The sequence below is a fragment of the Bufo bufo genome, chromosome 5 (genome assembly GCF_905171765.1).
Source record: "Bufo bufo chromosome 5, aBufBuf1.1, whole genome shotgun sequence".
Lineage (NCBI taxonomy): Eukaryota > Metazoa > Chordata > Amphibia > Anura > Bufonidae > Bufo > Bufo bufo.
This window is the reverse complement of record NC_053393.1, coordinates 483,546,733-483,572,979: the sequence shown is the minus strand read 5'-3', so window position 1 is coordinate 483,572,979 and position 26,247 is coordinate 483,546,733. Positions and strand designations below refer to the sequence as shown.

Sequence of the window (26,247 nt, the reverse complement as noted above, 5' to 3'; positions counted from 1 at the left end):
TAACAAAGATGCCTTCAGCTGCCAAGCGCACATGTATCAGGTCAGCCAGTGTCATAGGTACAGATCTGCTGACAGATGCCCTTTAATGTATTTGGACCAGCAACTTGTCTCGTGTGCCTTTGTAATGTAATTCTGTTTTTAATCAGGTACAAAATCAATAAAAGTATAGTATAAAATAGAGAGAACGGCTTGTGATTAAAGGAATTATATCACCCCTTGAAGCAACGAGGGAGTTCTGATATCATAGAAATGTGCAAGCGCATTTCTTTGTATGTAGTGGGTGCAATGACGGGGAACAACGTTCACGCCCCCCTGTCATTGAGCCCCTCAAATGCTGTGTTCATCGCGATCATGGCATCTGAGGCTACCATTTAGGCCTTTAAGGGGTTAATCAAGGTAAAAAAATGAATAAATACTCACTGTATCCATTTGATTGCGTAGAGGCACAAAATCTCGTGTGTGACGTGATGTCATACTTCACCGCGCGCGAGATTTCGTACAGTATCTTCAATCAAGATGACCGATGGCCTCTACGCACGCAAATGGATGAGGTATGTATTTTTTTTGTTTTTTACCGCCATTTCAGGGAAAATTTATTCGTTACCACGAAGCACAAGGATATTCCGTTTTGTGGCAAATTTAATTTTTCCTGAAATTCACATCAAAGTCAATTCATTTGACTTCGATTCGCTCAACACTAGTTTATAACATGCCATGGTGGCTCCCAAAACCTTTTCGGATGTCTTTTATAATACACTGAACATCGCAGGGATCTCATTGAATATTTACAATGACACGAGAAACTCAGCATTTATACAAATCTAAACGTCACTTTCTAATCATAAATTATAAAGTGTCCGCTCCTCGAGGCAGATGATTTGACAAGAGCCATAGCCTTCCCGTGTCTTCGCTTTGTATTCAGTCTCAGTCGTGGAAAAACTACAGCTGCGGCGTAAAAAATACACCTGCTTTAAAACATAATGAATCTGTCATCTTAAGCGTTTTATTAAAATGAAAGCTCACGGGAAGCGGGCGCCTGTCCACCTGTAATGACATCCAACGCCCGGATTAGCATTTGGTACATGGCTTTAACAGCGGGAGCAGTGGGCTTCACACTGTGAATCAAAACGCTGCTCCAGTGTGTTTCAGGGCTTCTCTCGATGAGTAGTGGCCGAGAGATGGATGCAGCGTCACGCAGAGTCCCAGCCACTTTTTATTACGTTAGGCTAATTGATTTTTGTGCATAAATCTGCAGGGCCATGGCGTTATATTCGGGTATGAATCAATCATAAAGTGAAAAAGCGTACACTTAAATTGGAAAACAAAATCTAATTACTAGCTGCTATAATTACCGGACACTCTACGGGCGCCCAAGGCGATGTATTCTGGAGGTGTTTAAAGTAAGCACTCCATCATGTGGCACCTACTGTAACATGAAATAGCCATTACCCAGTGCAATAGCAATGTTATGTTAGGCTGTGTTCACACTTGTGTTGAGCTTGTGTTGAGTCTTCAGAAAAACAGAAAAATAAAAAATAAATAAAATAAAAAAAACATGCATTTCCATTCGTTTGAATGGGCATCCGTTTGCAGCAGTTTCTTGTCAGTTCCGACAGGTTTCGGTAATTTTTGAAACCTGTACACAGGCAGGACTTTTTCTCCCATCAAAAATAACTGATGTGTGACAGAAACAACAAAACTGTCGCAAACTGAGCACAACGAATGCCCATTCAAACAAATGGGAATTAAGACCGATCCTTTTTTTTCTTCATTTTCCTGTCCTTTGGATTTATTAAAAAGTACGGAAAGTGCAAAGCATGTGTGAATGCATCCTAATATAGTATCGCTTTGCTGCTCCTTTTTATGTTTTATTTGTTTAAAGGATACATTTGTTATTGGCCATTTAAAATTGTAACCAGGGGATGGACTGGGAACTTAAAGTGGCCCTGGAAAAAAAAACTAAAAGTGGCGGGTCCAAATTGACAGAAGGTCGGACAACAGAAGAATTCAGGGCCAGGAATACCGCAGTGCAGAGCAAAATACCGCCCCAGCAGAAGCAAATACCGCAGTGCAAAATACCGCCGCCCGTGCACAGTATGCAACTGTATCATCGTCCTAAGCACGGCAATACAGTTGAATTCAGTATGGTACCTGCAGGCACTGGCCGGGTGTATAAGTGCCTTATGCTCCTACATTAATGCTGAGAGCATCAAATCTTTATGGACCTGGCAGCTCAGAGGAGGGCTTGTGCGGCCCCCTTGGCATTGGCCCATTGGGAAATTTCCCTGTAGGGTCTATGAGCAATCCACCTATGGTTTTAACAAATCAAATAAATAAATAAAATATCTAAATACCAAATGTTTCCAAAGGGTAGTCTTAAAATCAAACTTTTCATATTTTTCAGAAGTGTGTACCATTTTTAAGACGACTCATATATTTGTCATAAAGCCAAACCTATGGTAAAGAAAGTAAGAGTCTGCTTTTTATTACTGTTCTTAAAGCGCTTGTTCACTTTTAGCGATCCTTTTTGTTACAAACGTCCGCAGTAAATAAATTGTTGATAGGGGGTCCCATTGCTTTAATCTGCATGAACCTGACAGCTGGTGTTTGATTTCCCTGCGGAGCCAACAGAGGGGAAAGGAAGTATTACATGGTGCTTGTTGGAAGGCATGAACAAGCTTAGTCCTCTGCTTATATTATTATTATTATTTATTATTAACGTGCCATTCATTCCATAGCGCTGTACATATGAAAAGGTTGTGCACATACATAATACAGACAATTGCACTAAGCATGAACAAGACGAGTTGCAAACTGGTACAGAAGGGGTTACTTATATCACGTTATCCCCTATCCACAGGATAGAGGGTAACTATTAGATCGGTTCGGTTCCTACTGCTGGGACCCCTACTGAGCATGAGAATGAGGGCCCCAAACACTGTGGAGCCCCACTGAAATGAATAGAGTGGGGGGTTGGGCATGCGCACGGCCGCTCCATTTCTCTGGGAGTTCTGAGGATAGCAGAATGCTGTACTACCTGCACAGTTCTTTATCTAGACTATTTTGGCTTTGCGGTTTTGACTTAGGCCTGTTTCACGTCTGCGCTAAAGCAGATCTGGCAGGCAGTTCCAGCTGGGAATAGCCCGCTGGATCCGTCACAGCGCAGCGGTATATGCTGCTCCTCTGTATATTTGCCGGTTGCGGACGGATCTCCACTGGTCCTCCTCATTATAGTGAATAGGGCCGGACAAAATTCCGTCAGTGAAGGATCTGGCGGGCTGTTTTCAGCCGGAACAGCCTGCTGGATCTGCTTTACGCTGATGTGAAAAAAGCCTTAGACTTTTTATCAGTTATTATTAATAAGCAGTTTTAAAGGGCTTCTGTCAGAACTTTGACCATGCTAAACTGCTGACGGCACAAGGTAGGCACCGTAGAGCACAGGACAAGCAGGACAACACATACCTTTTGTGGAGCTTTTATCACCAGGAGTAGTGTGAAGATGAAATTTAATTTTGTTAGATTCTGCTTCTTAAGTGCATTGGAGGCAAAGCTTCACTGTGAAGTGCTCTCAGTATTGAACTGCTTCAGCCCCTACCTAGTGCTATCAGCAGTTTAGCTTGAGCAGAGGCCTGCTAGGCAGTGGTAATGACTGTCTACAGGTTTAATAATGGTTTGCACTGTTTTGCTGTTGTTAGTATGGTATTGTTGTACTGTAACTTTATATTCTTGATATTTGGCTGATTCACAGACACCATTCCCCTATGAGAGTGGCTTAGAAGGAGGGTGGGGCTACACTCTAGCCTGGCTTCTCCTCGTAGAGTAGGGCTAGCTGAGGAAGGATGGAGTAGGATCAGTCCCAACACTCAGTTTAGTCAGCTTTGGTTCCCGGAGGCTCGAGTGTACTCCTGTGATCTCTCTACAAAACTGGAATAGGTGGAGTATATAGACTTTGAGGCTTTAGCCATAGCCCTCAGAGCATGTCCAGGTGTAAAGGCCTCAGCCTCTGGTCATACATGTTTGCAGCACTTGTTCAAGTGCGAAACCTTTCTTCCCCTGTTCATATCTTTGCTATTTGAAAGTGAGTCTGCGCCACAGAAGGAAATGCTGAGTCTTGGATTTGTGATGCACCCCTTATATTGAGCTGTAAGGCATCACCTCTCCAACACCTCAGAGGACCTGGATACATGTGGAAGAGATTTGCACTAAGTTGAGTAAAGACTGTGAGCTCCACTGTTTTACATCCTTTGTACAAATTTCCTCTACATCTTTGCACTTTACTACCAGCAACACCGGAGGCACCCCACATTCTATTAGGCATGGGAAACCCCAACCAGGTGCTGCGGAGGAATATTACCAGCAGGGGCAACCCCAGGGAGTGCAGTACCACTATCGCCATCTGCCATCACTTCCATCTTCTCACCTTACACCTCCCATCCAGATCACAGCTTGTGGTCAAAACTGCTGACAGATTCTCTTTAACATACTTACCTCTCATTGCAACTGAGAAAAATGAAAACTTTGTGAATCATACATTCTGTCCCTGGACTACTCATAACTGCTGCCATCTGTTTTTATTGATTTCATGTGGTTTATTGTTTTTTTGTAGTGCAGAAATTAAGAGGACCAATCTCATGGGCTCAGTAGCAGGTTTTCTTCTATACTGTATTTCCAGCAGGGCCACAAATTCTGCTGTATAGGACTATATCACATGATCACCTCTGTGTAACATTGTGATTAGATCTAATGGGGTCCCCTCTGCTTGTAAACCTAAAAGCTTCAGTCTTAAAGGGGTTGTACCATTAAGACAACTGTGATGTAGGGGATATGTCTGATTGGTGGGGGTCCAACCTCTGAGGCCCCAGCCAACCATGAAAATGGGGGTCCGTGTTTCCTGTTTGAATGGAGTGGTAGACAAGCACGCATGTCTGCTGCTCCACTCAACTCTATGGGAATGCCGGATACAGTGAGGAACCAAAGTATTTGAACACCCTGCGATTTTGCAAGTTCTCCCACTTAGAAATCATGGAGGGGTCTGAAATTCACATTGTAGGTGCATTCCCACTCTGAGAGACAGAATAAATAAAATAAATCAGGAAATCACATTGTATGATTTTTAAAGAATTTATTTGTCTTGCACTGCTGAACTTAAATATTTGAACACCTGAGAAAATCAGTGTTAATATTTGGTACAGAAGCCTTTGTTTGCAATTACAGAGGTCAAAAGTTTCCTGTAGTTCTTGACCAGGTTTGCACACACTGCAACAGGAATTTTGGCCCACTCCTCCACACAGATCTCCTCTAGATCTGTCAGGTTTTGGGGCTGTTGCTGAGCAACACAGAGTTTCAGCTACCTCCAAAGATGTTCTATTGGATTTAGGTCTGTAGACTGGCAAGGCCACTCCAGAACCTTGATATGCTTCTTACGGAGCCACTCCTTGGTTATCCTGGCTGTGTGCTTCGGGTCGTTGTCATGTTGGAAGATCCAGCCATGAGCAATCTTCAATGCTCTGACTGAGGGAAGGAGGTTGTTGCTCACAATCTCACAATAAATGGCCCCATTCATCCTCTCCTTAATATAGTGCAGTCATCCTGTCCCCTTCACAGAAAAGCACCCCCAAAGCATGATGTTACCACCCCCATGCTTCACAGTAGGGATGGTGTTATTGGGATGCAACTCCTTCTTTTTCCTCCAAACACGACGAGTGAAGTTTAGACCAAAAAGTTCTACTTTGGTCACATCTGACCACATGACGTTCTCTCATGCCTCCTCTGGATCATCCAGATGGTCATTGGCAAACTTCAGACGGGCCTGGACATATGATGACTTGAGCAGGGGAACCTTCCGACAATGACCTTTGAAACTGTGGTCCAAGCTCTCTTCATGTCATTGACCAGCTCCTCCCTTGTAGTTCTGGGCTGATTCCTCACCTTCTTATCATCAGTGATACCCCACGAGGTGAGATCTTCCATGGAGCCCAGGTCCGAGGGAGACTGACAGTCGTCTTTAGCCTCTTCCATTTTCTAACAATTGCTCCAAGCTACATGGCAATTGCCCCGTAGCCCTTTCCAGCCTTTTGGAGGTCCACAATTTTGTCTCTGGTGTCTTATGACAGCTCTTTGGTCTTGCCCATGGTAGTAGTTGGCGTCTGAATCTAGGGTGGACAGGTGTCTTTAAAGAGCTCATACAGGTGGTACTAAGTTAGATTAATGAGTGGAGCAGAGGTGGACTTTTTAAAGGCACAGTAACAGTAACAGAATTCTTGCTGTTTCTCAGGTGTTCAAATATTTATGTTCAGCAGTGAAAGACAAATAAATTCTTTAAAAATCATACAATGTGATTTCCTGAATTATTTTTTTAAATTCTGTCTCTTAGAATGGCAATGCACCCACAATGTGAATTTCAGACCCCCTCATGATTTCTAAGTGGGAGAACTTAGCAAAATCGCAGAGTGTTCAAATACTCCTCACTGTACAGCGCTCAATAGAGCTGAATGGAACAGTAGTGCGCATGGATGATCGCCACTCCACTCAAACTGGAGAGCACAGGCCCCTGTTCTCATGATTGGCAAAGGCTCCAGCGGCTGGACCCCTGCCGGTCAGACACTTATCCCCTACCCTGTGTATAGGAGATATGTTGTCTTAATGGGACAACCCCTTTAAGTATAGTGTACTGTATGTGGACATCTGTATGTTATTGTATTTTGTTCTAAGTGAATGTCTTTCAATATGTGATTTCTAGTGTTGAGTGAGTGTTTTTGAGGAAAAATTCTATTTGCCCTGAAGCCGAATTTCCTCGTGATTTACTTGTGTGTAATCATGTACTGGTATATGATGTTTCATGGGTGCCCGGTACATATTTTGCACCAGGTTCCTGAAGCTTCAAGCTTGACCTATGGATCAGTTACACCTGAAGTATTTTATCCATAAGCAATTGGGAACATATGCAAATGGTTGGATGCATTTACTTTTGGTGATTAATGATGCCCTGTAGAGTATTCTAGTTGGAAAAGCAAAGCAATAAAAAATTTACAACATGGTGTCACAAAAGAAGAAGTAGTGATTCCTCCATATGGGGTACCATGCCCCGAAGATGTCTTAAATAGTTAAACGGGTAATTGACTGCCAAACTGAACAGAGGCGTTTACATGAGAAACAAGAACCTCAGTATAAATTGCATTTCACAGAGGGCAGGAAGTCCTGCATTTTGCTGACCTTGACATTTCAGAACATGTTCGGCAGCAGAGCCATACACTTAGTGTTCGCGCCCGGAGAAATGGAATGTGTTGTGAGTGTGATTTCCATCATCCGATAAACAGCACGCCGAGCAGTACCATTGACATTCGTCATATTCTAGCTAATATACAAGGCCTGTGCATGGTTTCATGGTCAGGTCATTGCCTCTAAGTGGGTGACCACAGCTCTAGTCTGCAGGTCCACACTACTAGTAATCCATAGCCAGGTCATTTACTTCATGGTTTCTTATCAGTACAGATTGATTTCTACAGCATGATGATATAAAAATTCTAACAAGGCGATGCAGAAATGTGTACTGCGGTAGACCAGTCTTGTATGTGATCACTGAATGCATGAAAATCTACAAAATGGATTTCTGAATAATTTTTTTAAAGTTTACAAATTCTGGATCATTTTTGGAATAAAAAGACACAGTGCTGAACTCCAACTTACTTGGTTCCCCCTGTACTAACAAGGAATGGTATATTTGTTGCATTCCTAATACTTATAATAAGATGTCAGGAAGATTGATCTGCTTAAACAGGGTGCCGAATCTCCTTAAAGAGACCGGTCCTGTATGGAGACTTACTGTCAATGCTCCATGGGAAACGAATATGCAAAGAGCTATCTCCCCAGGAAGAGAACCATCTTGACAGCACCACCTATTGGAAGCGGCTCCCTAAGAGTCAATACTTGACTTTCCAGCAAGCCTTGGGATTTGACAAGGGAATATAGCCAAGCCAGATATCCATCCATAGACAGCTGTTTCGGTTGCTTGCCCCAGATCTGTACAGAGTAGGATTCTGGCAGGATGAGTGCGATGCCTTGAAAGCGGCTTAATCAGGGTGCTGAATTTCCTTAAAGAGACCAGTTCTGTATGGAGAATTGCTGAAAGTACTCCAGCGGGTAATGAGACTTACTGGCAATGCTCCATGGGAAACAAATATGAAAGGGGTATCTCCCAAGAAGGAGAACCTTCTAACCAGCACCACCTATTGCAAGTGCCCCCCTAGGAGTCAAGATTTGACTTTCCAATGAGCCTTGGGATTCGACAAGGTAATATAGCCAAGCCAGATATCCATCTGTAGACACTAGACAGCTGTTTCAAGGTGCTTTACCTTCAAGAAGATTTATCAAAAGTAATTCTAAGAAAAAGTGTAGGAGATGCCCAAAGCAGCTAATAAAATTGTGTATCATATAAAAGGGCCCCTGAAAATGAGAGGTAGAATCTGATTGTTGCTACTCCGCTATTACTTTACACCAGTTTTGATACATCTCCCCTACTGTAGTGATTTCATTGGTAGATTTTATTCCATCAGAATTTGATTGTTAGCGTTCACACATACATATCTCATCAATCCAGGTATACAGAGCATTAAACCTGTGGAATGAAATCTCTGACATACTCTACATTAGCCACTGTTTTTAGTAGTGTTGCATTCATTCATGTAGAATCAGTCAGATACTCAATTTGAAATTCGAATCAACTTCCCATCATTAAAGTGTGTAACTGTGAATCTCAAAATCAACAAATTACTTCACCCGTGTCTAAAACTACAATTATCTCTACTACTTAAAGGGGTTGTTCCATCACAAGAACAGATCCCCTGTAATACCAGGGTAGGGGACAAATATCTGTTCGGTGGGGGTCTGACTGCAGGGACCCCCACTGATCACAAGAATGAGGAGCTGGAGTCACCAGAGTGAATGGAGCAGTGTTCATGCATGTACGATGCTACTCCTTTCAACTCTTTGGGACTGACAGAGAAAGCATAGTTGCCAACAGTCCCAAATTTTCAGGCACTGTCTCTAATTTTCAGAGACAGTCCTGGCAAATTTTTGCTGTCCTGGGTCAAAAGTGGGCATGGCTTTGGGAATCCCACCCATTAATGGGTGGTCCCAGTGGGTTTCTGGCATTTCCAGGGGAAGGGCTTATGTGCCTCAAATTTACCTATAATAATGTTGGTAAGTAGGAGATAGCTGAATGCTCCACTTGGCTTCCCTTTGACAGTCCTATATAGTTGAATGGAGCAGTTACTTTGGGGACACATGCAACTCTTGTTGAGGTTCCAGTGATTGGACCTACCCCCAACGATTAGATACTTATCCTTTCTCTATGGATAGGGGAAAAGATATTGTGGTAGGACAAAACTTCAGCCTAAAAAAAAAAAACGACCCCTAAACACATGATCACCCATACAGCCTGTTCTGTGGATGAGCGGTATGTGTATGTATGCACTGTATGTACTGATCAGGACTTTAAAAATATTCATCTCTCATTTCTCTCATTCCTTGAGTAAGACTTTATCGGAATTCAGGCACATAAAAGCAATGTTCCCTTACGTGTTTCGATCTGTTTTCACTTTTAGTCGTGCTGAACTTGACTAGAGTTAAAGTAGTTTTCTGTGATGTCGATGGCGAGCAGGTAAACAATGAAGAGAAGGCTGTGCTTGCATGGAGAGCGACCTTCTCTTCAACCAGCTGATCGACAGGGTGCCCGGTGTCGGACTTCCACCAATCTGATGTTGATGACCTATCCTGAGGATAGGTCATCAATATTAAAATCCCGGAAAACCCCTTTAACAGGAGGCAGGAGACTAACATCCCCTACAGCTTTACTACTGGTAATAGCTTTACTACTGGTGACAGCGGACACCCCCCTGCCCTTCATCATGATGAAGGAATTGATAAGTCCCTTGATGCTATTTATGACTGTTATGGCTCACATGGAGAGTGTGGTGAACTCAAACTGGTCAGGAGAATTGAGCGGATTATTTGGATGGGGCGCACATATGAGGTTAGTGAGGATAAGCAATCAATATTGATCCACCGGAAAAACCCCTTTAACAAAATTAGAATTACTGATTCATATTGCTGGAAATATTTATTTAGGGTATATAGGGCTTTTAATATCAATATTAGATCCAGTGAAACACACCAAGAGCCCAAAATGCAATTTGGTAAATGCCAGAGTTTATGGCTTATACATAAGATATGTTATATTTTTGTCTTTTGTGTTTTTCACTTGTATGAACAATAAAATTAAAAGTTTTAAAAAAAAATAATGGCGTGGAGATGGGATTCTAAGGGGCAAAAAAAAAAAAAAATGGGGGAAAAATATTTTATTAGACAAAATAAGGGTCATTTATTACGACCGGCGTTTTAGACGCTGGTCTTAATAAAACCCTGCGCTGGCGGTGAATCTGCCGGAGTTATGAAGAGGCACTGGCATTCAGCGCCAGTTCTAAATGTAAGACAGCTTCCGAGCTGTCTTACATTTAGACCCTTTTCTACGCCTGAAACAGGTAAATAAGATGAGCCTGCCATTCCGTCCCCTTCCCCACCCACGCCACGTCCACAATTTTAGACCTCTGAAATACGCCTAATTTAAGCATATTTCAGATTAGTAAATGAACCCCAATGTGTATTCTAAATGACGAAATAATCCCTGTGATGACATCATGTTATTATGCACAGTGAATATATGTCTGTCATGTTTTCATGCTATGGTCACTGTATCTGTATCTGCACATTAGTCAGCGACATGGAGAGTTCAAATAAGGCAAAGGGAAAGATCTTAAAGGTGGGCCATCGTGGCCTCGAAGTGTATCTTAAATCTAGCATGTTGTCCTGTCACAGTCCTCCGTCTGTCTTATACTAAAATGATCTGACAGTAACCTTGCTTGTCTAAGAGATTTATGTCAAGGGGATTATCTAAGGAAAGGTTTCATGGTGGATTTGAAGGGGAGTTTTTCATATAAAACAAATTCAGTTTCTATAATATGGGCGCTCAAGCTGGTGACTAAAGAATCCTCCGAATAACATTTGTTTCTGACTAATATGGTGGCGACTTTCTGTATTGTGATCAATGTAGAAAGCAATTGCAGCCAGATGACGTTCTCAAGTTGATAAGACAGGTTGTCTCACTATTATAGTTCTATTTAATGTAATAATTCATAAAAAAGCATAAATATGAAGCATATTATCTATTTACATGCTGTTAAAAACGATCCAGTGTAGAGTTATGGCATTTACTTACATAGTATGGCGCCATCTGGTGTTCAAAGTGAATAGCAGTTTGCACGACCACCTAATGAGCTGAGTGCTGTTGGTCACACATGCTCAGTCAATCTCCCACAGCCATTTTTTTTTCATAGTGATCCTCTTTTCACTGCAGAACAGCCAATAGAAATAGCTTTCTGCCCTCTATTTACTACAGAGCAGCCAATAGAAAAATGCTTCTCCTCTGTGTCTACTGCAGGGCAGCAAATAGAAATATGTAGCTTCGTAGAGCAGAGCAGTAGTGTGGCAGTATAGCCGAGAAGACTCCTTCTGTAATGTATGAAAGAATTATATTGTCGGCTGTCAGAGGGGGAAGAAGACTGATTCTGGCCAGTAACACAGATTAGCAGCAACACCAAGGGGGCACAGGGAAGCAAAACTTTGATAAAAATTTATTTTTGTGCTAGAAACACTGAAAATTTACTTTAATATAGATATTAAGAGCCTTTCAGAACTTCTAGTATGAAAATGATTAATAGGATAACCCCATTAAAAATGAAAATAGCACCCTGATTAGTTTCTATGGTTAAAACCACTCTTTCTGTTTTCATGGCTTTACTGCCCCCACCTCTTTCCCTTTGGGTTCTCTTAAAGGGTCACTTGTGTCACTTCAGAAAATGGCATTTTTATGTAGAGAAAGTTAATACAAACCACTTACTAATGTATTGTTTTTATCCATATTGCTTCCTTTGTTGGATGGATTCATTTTTCCATCACATTATGCACTTCTCGTTTCCATGGTTACAGACCACCCTGCAATCCATCAGTGGTGGTCGTGCTTGTACACTATCAGAAAAAGCACTAGCCTATGTGCGCTCCTATGGGCCCGGCCACCAAATAGGCCCGTGCTTTTTCCTATAGTGTGCACGACCACCACTGATGAATTGTAGGGTGGTCGTAACCTCTTTATGTAATTTTACTGGAGTCAGGGGTGGGATGAGAAGCAAGGTGAAGTAGCAGTTATCTATGGCACCATTGTGAAGGGGAGCTCAATATATTTATATAGTTTTTTATATAAAAAAAAAAATCATTGTTCTGCCTTTAATTTCTTTTTAGCATCATTGTATACCGTAAATGAGAATGCAGTGATGTGGCCTGGAAAGGTGTTTTTTTGCGTAGATTGAGAGTTTTAAGACTATGTACCTAGAAGAGTTCTTATTCAAAACCAGGAAAACAATAGCAGCAACACCAACACTAACTACACGCAGTTCTTGCCACTTGTTTTCTATGGAACGGTAACAGTCCAGCTTCGTGTATATCGCTTAGTTCACTTCATCTAACTATGGAGGAGATTCATCAAAACTGGTGCAAAGTAGAACTGATTCCACCTTTGATTTTTCAGAGCTACTTTGGAGGTGAAATCTGATTGGTTGCTATGGGAAACTAAGGCTACTTTCACACTAGCGTTCGGAGCGGATCCGTCTGATGTTTCATCAGACGGATCCGCTCCTTTAATGCAGACGTTCGCATCCGTTCAGAACGGATGCGTCTGCATTAAAACTTAGAAAATTTTCTAAGTGTGAAAGTAGTCTGAACGGATCCGTTCAGACTTTACATTGTAAGTCAATGGGGAACGGATCCGCTTGAAGATTGAGCCATATGGTGTCATCTTCAAGCGGATCCGCCCCCATTGACTTACATTGTAAGTGTGGACGGATCCGCTCGCCTCCGCACGGCCAGGCGGACACCCGAACGCTGCAAGCAGCGTTCAGGTGTCCGCTCACTGAGCGGAGCGGAGGCTGAACGCTGGCAGGCGGATGCATTCTCAGTGGATCCGCCTCCACTGTGAATGCATTGGGGCCAGACGGATGCGTTCGGGACCGCTCGTGAGCCCCTTCAAACGGAGCTCACGAGCGGACACCCGAACGCTAGTGTGAAAGGAGCCTAAGCCGGTTCTACTTGACATCAGTTTTGATCAATTTACCCCAATATCTCTATTTGTGGATTGCTGGGTGAAAACCAGTATGGACACAGTTACAGCTGCTGTGTGCTCGCTGAGAATGCTTTAATGGCATTAGTGTGGCTGACGAAGGAGCAATTTTAATTAGTACAATAATGTATATCTGCATCAAGGAAGCTGGTGTCCCTTGGGGTCTGAGTATGAGCAGTCTACTGATTTAAAGGTTGGCATTGCACTGCCCGGTGCATGGACTTTTTAACTATTGTGTAAGTTCACCCGCTTGCTCATTTTATATCTAGATTATGATTGTGAGGTCCAGGGAGAACGTGAACTGATCAGCACAATACGACCAAATCCTGAGAAATAATAATAAGCTTCATGGCCTTAAAGGGGGTGTCCATGATATAACTCTATCTATCTATCTATCTATCTATCTATCTATCTATCTATCTATCTATCTATCATCTATCAATATAGCCATCTATCTAATATCTCCTATTTAGTATCCAATATCTATCTATCTACATCTGTGTCCACATGGGTGAATAAATAAAATAAAAAATTATTTGAGTGTGCTGCCTATTTCCATTCTTACTTTTTGTGCAATAGTCCAGTCCCATTAGGCCTGCACCTCTTATTCTTTATTTTTTATTTTTTGTTATATTTCCTTTTGCTTTGTCATTTGCTCTAGTGCTGCTATTTTTCTGCTTTATTTTCTATCTATCTATCTATCTATCTATCTAATATCTCATATTTAGTATCTCCTGTGTATCTAATATCTATCTATCTATCTATCTATCTATCTATCTATCTATGACACATATACATATGACAGGACTGGCATATTGAATATACTGTATACAAGCTTCCTCTTTGACTCTCGCAGTCCTTTGTGCTTGTTGTATCTCTGGTATCTTTCTCTTTTAGTTTATGTCTTTATCTGCTTTTTTCTGCTCCTTCACTTATCAACAATAAACTTGGCAGGACAAAATTATAGGTAATTAAGCGAGACCTGGCAAGTGATATTTGTCACAGATGCTGCTTTCACATTCTTATTTTTCCTAGTGTGTTTTTAGGCAGTGTGAATGGGGTAAGCGTGGATGAGCACATAACGTGCACAATGCTGCTCTTGCATGTCGGCTGCAGGAGACTGGCAGGTTTTCTCTTAAATCCACACTAAAAATGTACAGCTTCTTGGCATGAGCTGCCAAAAAAGTTCCCCTGAGGTCAACATTTATTCCATATTATTCATATTGTGTGTCTCTCTCCATCCTTGTAGGAGCTGTGCCGTCAGCGGATGGCTGTCAAGTCTTCAGATCGTCCAGAACCTCTGCACAGTTCTCGCATCAACAGCATCTCATCACAGTTCAGTGATGGACCAATGGCCAGCCCTACCGCACGGAGCAGCACGTCATCTTGGAGTGAGGAGCCCGTGCAGTCAAATATGGACATCTCCACCGGTCACATGATACTGGTAAGGATTATTGCTTCTCCGTTACTCTTCCCAGTTGCATGCCCTCAAGCTGGTACTGACCACTAATCTGGCCACTCATGAATCCTGAAATTCTCTTCCAACTTACTGTATAAGAGCTGCTAATATGATTCACAATTATGTATGTAAATGCTCCTGGAAGGTCTCAGACCATGAGATTAACTACTAATCATCGTTTGCCTATTGTCAATGAGCATTATAACGTAATGTAATATGTTCAGGCGATGGAGGAGAAATGCTAGGTGTCCAGTACTGAATTATCATTGGGTCTAGCTCTGGTGTATAAAATGTCATGTAGCCCGCCTTTGAAAAATAAGTTCAAATGTTGTGGCTTGAACTCTTGAACACTGCAGCCAGTCACCCGCTTCAGTGGTCACGTGCTTGAACAGTATGTCACTAGTAGTGACTTACCATTCAGATGCTTGATGCCTGTGGCCAGGATTTGGGGAATACTATATCTCCTTATGGAGAGCACCTAATCGTTGTGAGGAGGCTTATAGTCCAGGCAACACTCCTTTCGAATTCTGGGAAGAAAGGGATGCAAGTGAACTCTTAACAAGCTCTGCCTCTGATGCCACCAGATGTAAGGCAGCTATCCAATGTTCAAACCTTTGAACAGGCCTTGAGGCATGGATAATAATTAAGGCAGCATCTCATCTGCAGACAGCTGTTTCAGGGTGACTGCCCCTCATCAGTCCAGAGAGTACTGTCTTAACTGGGTCAGAGGCCTAGGTCAGCATTCTTGGAATATTATATTTCCTTATGAAGAGCGCCTAAGTGGCATGAGGAATCTTATAGGCATGTGACCACTAACACCAGTAATTGGTCACAATAGTTAAAGGACCAATCCCCTTCAGGTTAGGTACAGGGGACCTGAAGCAGCCTGGAAGGGGGCCACAGTGCTAGGGCAGTGGCACTGTGGTGAGGTGATTGTGTGTATATATATATATATATATATATATATATATACTGCCCGTCCAAAAAAAAGTCGCCACCAAAAATATTTTGATGGACCGCCTTTAGCTTTGATTACGGCAAGCATTCGCTGTGGCATTGTTTCAATAAGCTTCTGCAATGTCACAAGATTTATTTCCATCCAGTGTTGCATACATTTTTCATTGATGATGGTAGAGTCTGACTGCTGCGCAAAGCCTTCTCCAGCACATCCCAAAGATTCTCAATGGGGTTAAGGTCTGGACACTGTGGTGGCCAATCCATGTGTGAAAATGATGTCTCATGCTCCCTGAACCACTCTTTCACAATTTGAGCTCGATGAATTCTGGCATTGTCATCTTGGAATATACCCGTGCCATCAGGGAAGAACAAATCCATTGATGGAATAACCTGGTCATTCAGTATGTTCAGGTAGTCAGCTGACCTCATTCTTGGAGCACATACTGTGGCTGAACCTAGACCTGACCAACTGCAGCAACCCCAGATGATAGCACTGCCCCCACAGGCTTGTACAGTAGGCACTAGGCATGATGGGCGCATCACTTCATCTGCCTCTCTTCTTACTCTGATGCGCCCATCACTCTGGAACAGGGTAAATCTGGACTCATCAGACCACAGGACCTTCTTCCATTGCTCCAGAGTCCAATCTTTATGCTCCCTAGCAAATTGAAGCCTTTTTTTCTGGTTTGCATCGCTGATTAGTGGTTTTCTTACGGCTACACAGCTGTTTAGTCCCAATCCCTTGAGTTGCCTTCGCATTATGCGTGTGGAAATGCTCTTACTTTCACTACTAAACATAGCTCTGAGTTCAACTGTTTCTTCAATTTGATTTCACCAAACGTTTAAGTGATCGCCGATCACGATCATTCAGGATTTTTTCCCCACCTCATTTCTTCCTCGAATACGATGGGTCCCCACTATCCTTACAGTTTTTAATAATGCGTTGGACAGTTCTTAACCCAATTTTTGTAGTTTCTGCAATCTCCTTAGATGTTTTCTCTGCTTGATGCATGCCAATGATTTGACCCTTCTCAAACAGACTAACATCTTTTCCACGACCACAAGATGTGTTTTTCGACATGGTTGTTTAAGAAATGAGAAGCAACTCATTGCACCAGTTGGGGTTAAATAACTTGTTGCCAGCTGAAAGATAATCGCCCATGCAGTAATTATCCAATAGAAGGCTCGTAACTATTTGCTTAGTTAAATCCAGGTGGCGACTTTTTTTTTGGACAGGCAGTGTATATATATATATCCTTTGCAGATCAGTCTGATTGTGCAGTCACTTCCCTTTGTTCTCTGTTTGTCTCCATGACAACAGACTGCAAAGAAGTCCTGTGTGTAGTCCGTTCCTGCAGTCACTTGCCTCTGTCCTCACTATTGTCTGTAGATTAACAGGAAATTGGATCAGGTGGAAAAACACACAGGGTTTGGTTGTAGGTTGTAACCATTGAGACACATAGGTCCACATAGGAACTGTATAAACAAAAGGGTAGTTTTTATTTTTTATTTAAACCATTTAAATGTTATTTTTTTATGTAATTTAAGGCAGGGATGCCCAACCTGCGGTCCTCCAGCTGTTGCCAAACTACAATTCCCAGCGTTCCCTCATAGCTGTAGCCTGTCCTGGCAAGATGAAAGTTGTAGTTTTGCAACAGTTGGAGGGCCGCAGGTTGGGCATCCATGACTTAAGGCACCAAAGTTGGCTTATTACTATAGAAATGGTAGGATTTTATGCATCTAAAAGTTGATCTAAAAAGGACCATTTTCTAAGATGTTTATGGGTGAAGTAGCCTGGAGGACTATAATTCACAGCTATGTAACTAAATCACTAAAATGTTAAATTGCTAATAGCTAGATATACTTTTTTTGTAACCTATGAAGGCCATCTGTCACCTGACCAGGCCCTTAACATTAGGGTATCTTACAGATAAACTAATACCACATGGGAATATGCAATCGTCTTCATTAAACATCCTGCTGAAGTGTTAATGAGATGTCAGGACATAAGGCTGAACATTAAGTATACGTGGGTGTTCCCTGCTCTTTAGGAGCCCTATTCATCAGAGCTAAGAGGTGGCACATGACAACGATATCAGTAGCTATATAGCAGCATATGTCTAAAAGTCCCTTAGCTTAGTAATAGGACTACTAAATATTTCACACTTCTGGTTCAAATGATGTGTCTCTTTTTATAAGGTGCACTTGAGTTATAAAAGGAAATAAGAAACGTACATCTTTGTGTAATGGGAAGTAGGTCCTACTTCAACTGTATTCACAGAGGTGACCATGGAAAGTCAATGTTCCAGCTTGCAAATTAGAAAATGGATCCTGGAGCATGGCACAATGAATCTGTGAGAAAGCTGAGATGTTGTGGATTGCTTGTTGGACAGATGTCTGTATACCTGCCTCTGCAGATGTGCTGTGACATCAAGACTTGTGTAGTCTCTGCTGCAAGAGTATGGGTGCTCACACTGCATAGGACTGTAGTAGTGGTCCTTGCTCATGTTCCAAATGTTGTGTGTCTGTTACACAGTTGCTGCATTTCCGTTGTTCAATTATATATAAGCCTTGATCTCTTGTGACGTAAGAACCCTTTGAAGGTTCCTTCACTTCAGCCAAGTTCATAGCTGGCAATTTCAGTCTGGAATTGTTTGACTTTTGCCAACATTGGGCAAGGATCTTGGGCCTTCTGAGAAAGTGTTTCGGAGGGCCTATCTTTTGTTATCATTGCAGACATATCATCAGTCTTATAGGTTATTTGTGAATAATCTCATAAAAAAGACCCTAGTGACAACTGATTGACTATAAATGGGCCTGGACCTTTAAGACCCTTCACTATTTGGATTCCAGTATCGTGTTGGAACCTGGCTCCACGGGACAATCCTCTGGTGGACACATTCTGGCAATGCTCCCAAGTGATTACTGACTGTGACAGGGGTCAGTGCAGTGTAAAGGAAAAAATTGCTGTCTGCTGAAGGCTTGTTTGGCCAACAGCTAATCCCTCCCAACCCCCCAATATATGCATGTACGTCTTCTGACTGTAGAGATGAGAGGAAGTTTCTGCCAGATACCTAGCAATGGCTTATCTCCTCTGAGAACAAAACATTGGGCATATTGTCATTCACTCCTCCAAATCTGCTCTCTCCTCCAAATCTGCTGTTGGACGATAGTTAGGAGACACTCATACACACTAGATGGTCATCCGATCCCACCAAAATCAGCTGGTTCAGCTGTATGATGAATGTAATGTGCATCCCACCAGTAATGTGAAAAAAAGAAAATCAGACATCATATAGTACATGACAATCTCTTTCTAATATAGCTAGAACCAGCCATGTACCTCACATGGATCCAGATATCTCCCCATTTATTGAGCCAGTTGCTCTGCTAATTTCAAGTCAAACTGGCAGCCCGGGGGGCATACTCATTCTCAGGAGATATGTCCTTTCTCAGGGGGGTGTACTCTTTCTGCTGCAGCTCTCTCGCTAACTGTCACAGCTTCTAAAAAGTAGGTGGCATTTAAAAGTTGAAACTGAGCATGTGCGACCACCTCAGTGAGGTGGACAGAGAAAAAAGAAAAACAGCAGGTGGCGCTATACAGATACATTTTATAGAATAACTCAGTGGCTATGTTGGTTTGAGAAATGTAGAATTTTCCGCAGGACAACACAGTTAAGTGCTGTAACGTATCCTATAAATAGTTCACTAATATCTATTAAACAGATGATGACCTGCACTCACCAGCACGTCTAAAATAGATCCATAGTTATCTAAATAAATGCCGTTTTGTCGCCGTATCTTTTTTTAAGGCCAAGTTTAAACCTAGAGAGAATCCTATGAATATTTAATGGTCTTTTCCCATTAGGCAGCTGCGGACTGTTTTTACATTACCTTTGGGCTTGTTCCACATGAGTGATTTTGTTGCATGATCGGATCACTGGTGTTTTTATTGTGTGGTAATTGTTTTTTTCACACGGGCGGTTGTCATAATGGAGATTACAGCTCACAGGTTCCAGTGCTGTACTGTAGATACAGGCGTCAGCCATTTCAACAATTCTTGGTCGATTTGGGTCCTAAGCTATTTGCTCCATTTCTGAATATCTATATATATTTTTTTTATTTTGTGGACTCCTCATTGTCCATCCTGTGGATGAAAAGTCCAGTCAGCACAACATTTGTTTCTAATTACAAGAATAAAACCAATGAAACAGGTTGATAAATGTAAAACACCTAAGCACAGGCAAACAGTAGTAATATCTAAAAAGACTCAACGTGCAAGAGACCTTGAAAGGCTTATTACAGTAGGTAAATGCCTTTACAAAATTGTGAAAACATTTTTTTTTCATAACAACGGAATATGTAACATGTACAGTTATGGAAATGGAAATTGCAACCTGTTAAAGAAGAAGACCACTACAAGGGTGATGTTCAGTTAAAAAAAAATTTTTATTAAATAAATGGCATTAAAATAGTATTTGAGTCTTTACAAAATCCTTCATCACAAATGTAAACCCCCTATAGATAGATATGTTGGAATTAGATATGAACACATTTTGGGTCTGATTCGGATATTATTTTTTAATTTAATCATGGTCCACAAATGATCCCTTTTTTTGGTGCAGATGCCTTCTTCCACGTCTAATGACCAGTAAATTGGCTGCCATTTTAAGAGATTTGTCTGAATCAAATCACAATAGATTTGGATTTAGCTGGAATCCACATTTTTGGGAAATTTAAGACGGATTTGATTGGTTTAGAATCGATTTGCTCATCTCTAGTTGGGATGTGTCTTAAAGAGGACCTGTCACCATGTGTGGGATGGGTGGTGGTGGGGGAATTCTGCGTCTGTAAATACACTGACACTATTCAATAAGCACTGTCAGTGTCAGACTCTGTAGGGACACACCCTACCCTACTGGGTAACACCCAGTTGTCAATTTGTTTTATAAATCTTTAGGTGGAATAACAGAGGAACAGTACAATGCAGAGATATGAGAAAAGTGCTTCAGAATTATTATTTATGGGGGTTGCAAGAACATTCTAAAACAGATATAGCGGGAGTTGTGACAGCTCCCTTTTAAAGGAAGCGTCTCATGAAGACAACCGTTGTCACTATGCTCTATTAGGGTTATGCACAGAAGGGTCCCACACTCAGGATCTCATATGAGCCAGAACAGAGGGCCACTGTACTCACACTGTTCTTCTATTGTATGGGCAAGCATTCATCTGAATGGCCGCCATGTAATTCTTCATTTGAGATGCCTGGTTGACCACAACCTCCTGTGCCAGGATGGAAATCCAGGGCAATCAGTTGTTTTGCCCCAGTGGTCATATTTTCAAAAAGGGGCTCCGTCTAATGAAACAACCCATTTAATTCTCATTTCATACTGAATATGACTTTACATTCACATAGGCACCTAATAAAGGGAACATGCCATATCTTTTATGCTGCTTTTTCTCTTCTATGGAGAAAACTAATGAGTAAACTGCTAATCTTAGGGAGATGGGTGGGAAGAAATGGAGCTCATGAATAAGCTGGACTCTTCTCCAGCAATGTGTGACTCTTCTCTGTCACTGGCTGCGATAATTTTATATATAGCAAGTTATAGCAACCACTTAATATTAGTCTCATTAGTATCAGATCGCTGAAATCAGCATGTCTGTCAACACTTTAGGCGGCTCTTTGAGGGCAGCATAAAGGATATGACTGGTTCTCTTTAACAGCCACCATTTTTTTCAGCTCAGCTCTGGCCATTGTGCCATTGAAACATGGTCACTTGAGAGTAGGTCCTGTGGCATGTGGAGTTTTCAGGTTTAGAAAAAGATTTTCAAACAGGAAAAATAACAGAAAGTTAATTGAGGGGCCAAAGCAAAGAGCATCTACTGCTCTGGAGGATCCACCAAGTTCATGTAGTTCCTGGACAAAACATGTGTAACACTTCATCTCCTCTGTGGTGGCCCTGCAGGGGAAGTGAACAGATTCCAGCTAATTGTTGAGGTTCCTCGCAGTGGGACAGCTGATCATCAGGTTATTTTCATGGGATCCTTGTAGTTGACAACCCCTTTAAGCCCACTAATTATTATTGATTTTATTAGTCTTCTCTTAACAACCTATCATATCTTTCTTTTCATTTTCCAGTATGTCTTCGAAAAATATAAAGCTGTAATTTCATTGGTCTCTACAGGCATCTGCACCAGCTTTCCACAAGTTTTAATCCCAAATAGCTGCAGTTAGACGAAAGCTTATTTCTTTCCTGATGGTGCGAATAACATCCATCATCCAGTTCATCTTCCCTTCTGTTTTTTTATGTAACAATGAAGTCAGTGGAACAGCAGATGCTACAGATAAAATGACAGATTTTAGGAGGACATCGTCTTGTGCCGTCCATCATCCCATTGTTTTTTATTAATAAAAGCCACATATAGACAACTAATGTCACAGTGACTTCAGAGAGGGAATAAACATCCATTATTACATCCATTGAAGTAAATAATGGGACAACAGATTAAAAATAGCAGAATCTTAGTCTTTTGAATGATATATATATATATACAATAGAAAAAGTAAGGCAGCACCAACCTATAAAGAGTACTGCGGGTGCAAGCTCAAAGGGGCAAGCTTACCCAAAAATCCAGTCCAAAAAATAGAGCAGCACTCCAGGATAATGTGAAAAATAGTGGTTTATTCACCCATTGGTGACGCAACGTTTCGGCTCCAACATGAAGCCTTTCTCAAGCCTAATTAATTAAAGCCACATATAGACAACTAATGTCATAGTGACTTCAGAGAGAAAAAAAAACATCCATTATTACATCCATTGAAGTAAATAATGGGACAACAGATTAAAAATCTCAGAATCTTAGTCTTATATATACATCCATTGTATTACACATTATGCAATATGCATTCCAGGGGATTTAAAAAAGAAAGCAGCTGCGTAATCCGTTTTCTGGGATTTAGAGAGGCTCCCCAATTCCATCCTACTTCCGATATACTAAAGAAAATTTTTGACTCTGGCGCATTGTCAAATGACATTAGGTTCTAGACTGCAACAAAATCTGGCACTGTGAAAACACTTTTAGGAAGGTTTCACACCTCATCTTTTTCTGAAAATTCTGCATTTCTTTTATGGATTTTTAAAAATCCCATCATACTGGGTGTGGCATTTTTTCAGATGTTTTAAAAAAGTGACCAAAAACGTCAAAAAAAAAAGAACTTAAAAAAGACAAACCGTATTTTTCAGACTATTGGAGTCACTTTCTCTCCTCGATCTTGTGCTGCCATCTTCTGGTGTGTCTAATGGTCCAGATGCTGACATTAGAGGCAGGAGACTCTGACAGGTCCTGGCGGTGCAGTAGTGAGGACACAGAGTGTGTTATCTGCTCACTGAACTGTCACATCTTACACTCATATTTCTGTAAATTGTTCAGTCTGCAAGTAACACACCCATATTGGTGCACACAGCATGGTAAATGTGCAGTGTCTGCCCTGCCAGCACCTTTGTATCCATGCGTCCTCCATGCTGTGCACCGGACAGATCCGGCCCAGTAACTCCAGACTCCTACTACTGGTTCTGACTGGATAAGCTCAGGAAGCAAGGCTGTCCCTAATAACGATAGTGCTCTGTGGCTGGAATAGTCAGGGGCATCTGTAGCTGGCATGTCAGAGGGCACTGTGATGAAACACTGTGGCTTGCAATGTGATCAGTCACTGTGGCTGCCATAGTAAGGGGGCACTGAGACTGGCATAGTCAGGAGGCACTGAGACTGGCATAGTCAGGAGGCACGTGATGGGGCACGATGGCTGACATAGTCAAGTGTCATTATGGCTGCCACAGTCAGGGGCTTTATGGCTGGCAATGCGATGAGGCACTGTGGCTGGCATAGTCAGGAGGGAATGTGCCTGGCAATTTTAAGAGGCATTGGCTTTTTCACTGTGTCTGTACCGTATGAACTGTATCTCACCCATAGAATACGTATACGGTAAAAATTGTATTTTCTATTTTTATGTTTTTAATTATGGGTGCGTCTTATGGTACAGTGCATCTTATCATCCAAAAATACTGTAGTGTGGCGGCATCCTAAGACATTATTTTTTGCTCCATTTTTGCAGAATACTGATTACATATGTTGGCAGGAAATGTACTTTAAAGGGGTTGCCTAGTTTAGAATATTCATTTTCAAATATCGTTCTAGGGCATTCTCAGGAATAGTGCCAGAGAGCCGCTATAAAAGTGCATTGCATGGACAGTCATTCATTTTAATGAGCGCTGTGTAATGCCTAATTTCCCCTGTGGTGGTGCTGTAGCGAAATTGAACACTTACTGTCAGCTTTATGCATAGATTATAAGTAATTGCTGGGGGTCCCAGGCGCAGACACCCTCCTCCTTATACGTATTGTCGACAGAGAATACCCCTTTAATGATCAGTGAGATGCAAGGATGTTTGTTCTGAGCAGTCAATGACCTCCTAGTGAAGTGCTGGAGAGTTTATTGCTTGCTGTACACATATCACATATCGTAGAAAAGATTGTTTCTTGTGGTTTTTTTTAATATATTATGAGTTGTGAGATTTATTTCTTTGTTTTGTGCCCTCTTATAAATTGCCTTTGCGCTAGTTATTTTAATCCATTGCCTGTAATTTACTGCATATCTGCTTGGAGAGATTCAGTGACAGCACAAGCGAAAAACTCTGGCGTATAAATAAACTTTATGTGCGTCTTCTAGTTTACGCTGGAATGGGTTTGTTTTTCGACTGAATCGACAGTGACCTTTACAAGAAATATATTTATCTCTCCTGTAAACAGCTGGCATGTAAAGGGTGTTTGGAAACATTTTTCATTTAAACACATTTTAAATTTGAAGCCAACAGCTCTTTTATTCTGACTTTCCAGCGGAGTCCTTCTTACTCACAGAATGAGGCCAGTGCCGTACCTACCGTGGAGGCAGACCATGCAACTCCTATGGGGCCTGCACTGAGAGGATAGCCCAGGGCTGAACTCTTTCTTCTTTGTCTGACATAAAACAATGGGGTTTTCCTGCAGCCACCACTAGAGGGTGCTAATGCAAAAAGATTTTTTACAGCTTCCAATAATTTCAATGGCAAATTCCTATAAATTCCCATGTCAGTTGTCTGGTGTAAAAACATTGAGCTATATGGCGTTCAAAATCAGCGTCATATTTATAAAGTACCTGTTCCACTTTTTCCGATATAAAAATTAGGTTAAAGGGGTTTTCTGAGATATTTATACTGATGATCTATCTTCTGGATAGGTCATCAATATCTGAACGGTGGAGGTCCGACACCCAGGACCCCAGCCAAGAAGCCATTTGAGAATGCACTGCCACTCACAGTAGCACCGCGGCCTTCTCACAACTTTCCCTAGGCTGTGTGACGTCCCATTCATTGGTCGCATGGCGTAGGCGAAGCTCAGCCCCATTGAAGTGAAAGAGGCTGAGCTGCGATACCAAGCACAGCTGCTGAGAGAAGGCCGGGGCACAACTGTGAGCGCCGGTGCTTTCTCAAAAAGCTGATTGGCGGGGTTCCCAGGTGACCCCCCCATCAATCAAATACTGATGACCTATCCAGATGATTGGTCATCAGTATAAAAGTCTTGGAAAACCCCTTTAAGTTGGCGAGCGTAACTTTTTTTTTTTGGTCTACTTAACCACCTCAGCCCCCAGTGCTTAAACACCCTGAAAGACCAGGCCACTTTTTACACTTCTGACCTACACTACTTTCACCATTTATTGCTCGGTCATGCAACTTACCACCCAAATGAATTTTACCTCCTTTTCTTCTCACTAATAGAGCTTTCATTTGGTGGTATTTCATTGCTGCTGACATTTTTACTTTTTTTGTTATTAATCGAAATTTAACGATTTTTTTGCAAAAAAATGACATTTTTCACTTTCAGTTGTAAAATTTTGCAAAAAAAATGACATCCATATATAAATTTTGCTCTAAATTTATTGTTCTACATGTCTTTGATAAAAAAAAAATGTTTGGGTAAAAAAAAAATGGTTTGGGTAAAAGTTATAGCGTTTACAAACTATGGTACAAAAATGTGAATTTCCGCTTTTTGAAGCAGCTCTGACTTTCTGAGCACCTGTCATGTTTCCTGAGGTTCTACAATGCCCAGACAGTACAAACACCCCACAAATGACCCCATTTCGGAAAGTACACACCCTAAGGTATTCGCTGATGGGCATAGTGAGTTCATAGAACTTTTTATTTTTTGTCACAAGTTAGCGGAAAATGATGATTTTTTTTTTTTTTTTTTTTTTTCTTACAAAGTCTCATATTCCACTAACTTGTGACAAAAAATAAAAACTTCCATGAACTCACTATGCCCATCACGAAATACCTTGGGGTCTCTTCTTTCCAAAATGGGGTCACTTGTGGGGTAGTTATACTGCCCTGGCATTCTAGGGGCCCAAATGTGTGGTAAGGAGTTTGAAATCAAATTCTGTAAAAACTGACCAGTGAAATCCGAAAGGTGCTCTTTGGAATGTGGGCCCCTTTGCCCACCTAGGCTGCAAAAAAGTGTCACACATCTGGTATCTCCGTATTCAGTAGAAGTTGGGGAATGTGTTTTGGGGTG

General features: G+C 41.6%; 1 protein-coding gene across 1 annotated transcript in view; it reads left to right on the top strand.

Annotated features, from left to right (window-relative positions):
- Window positions 1-26,247, top strand: part of PTPRN2 (protein tyrosine phosphatase receptor type N2) — a 1,243,324-nt gene that overhangs the window by 1,143,031 nt on the left and 74,046 nt on the right. Inside the window, exon 14 of the mRNA XM_040434195.1 lies at window positions 14,475-14,669. Within this exon, the coding sequence (XP_040290129.1) occupies window positions 14,475-14,669 (195 nt within the window). The remainder of the gene's footprint in view (window positions 1-14,474; window positions 14,670-26,247) is intronic.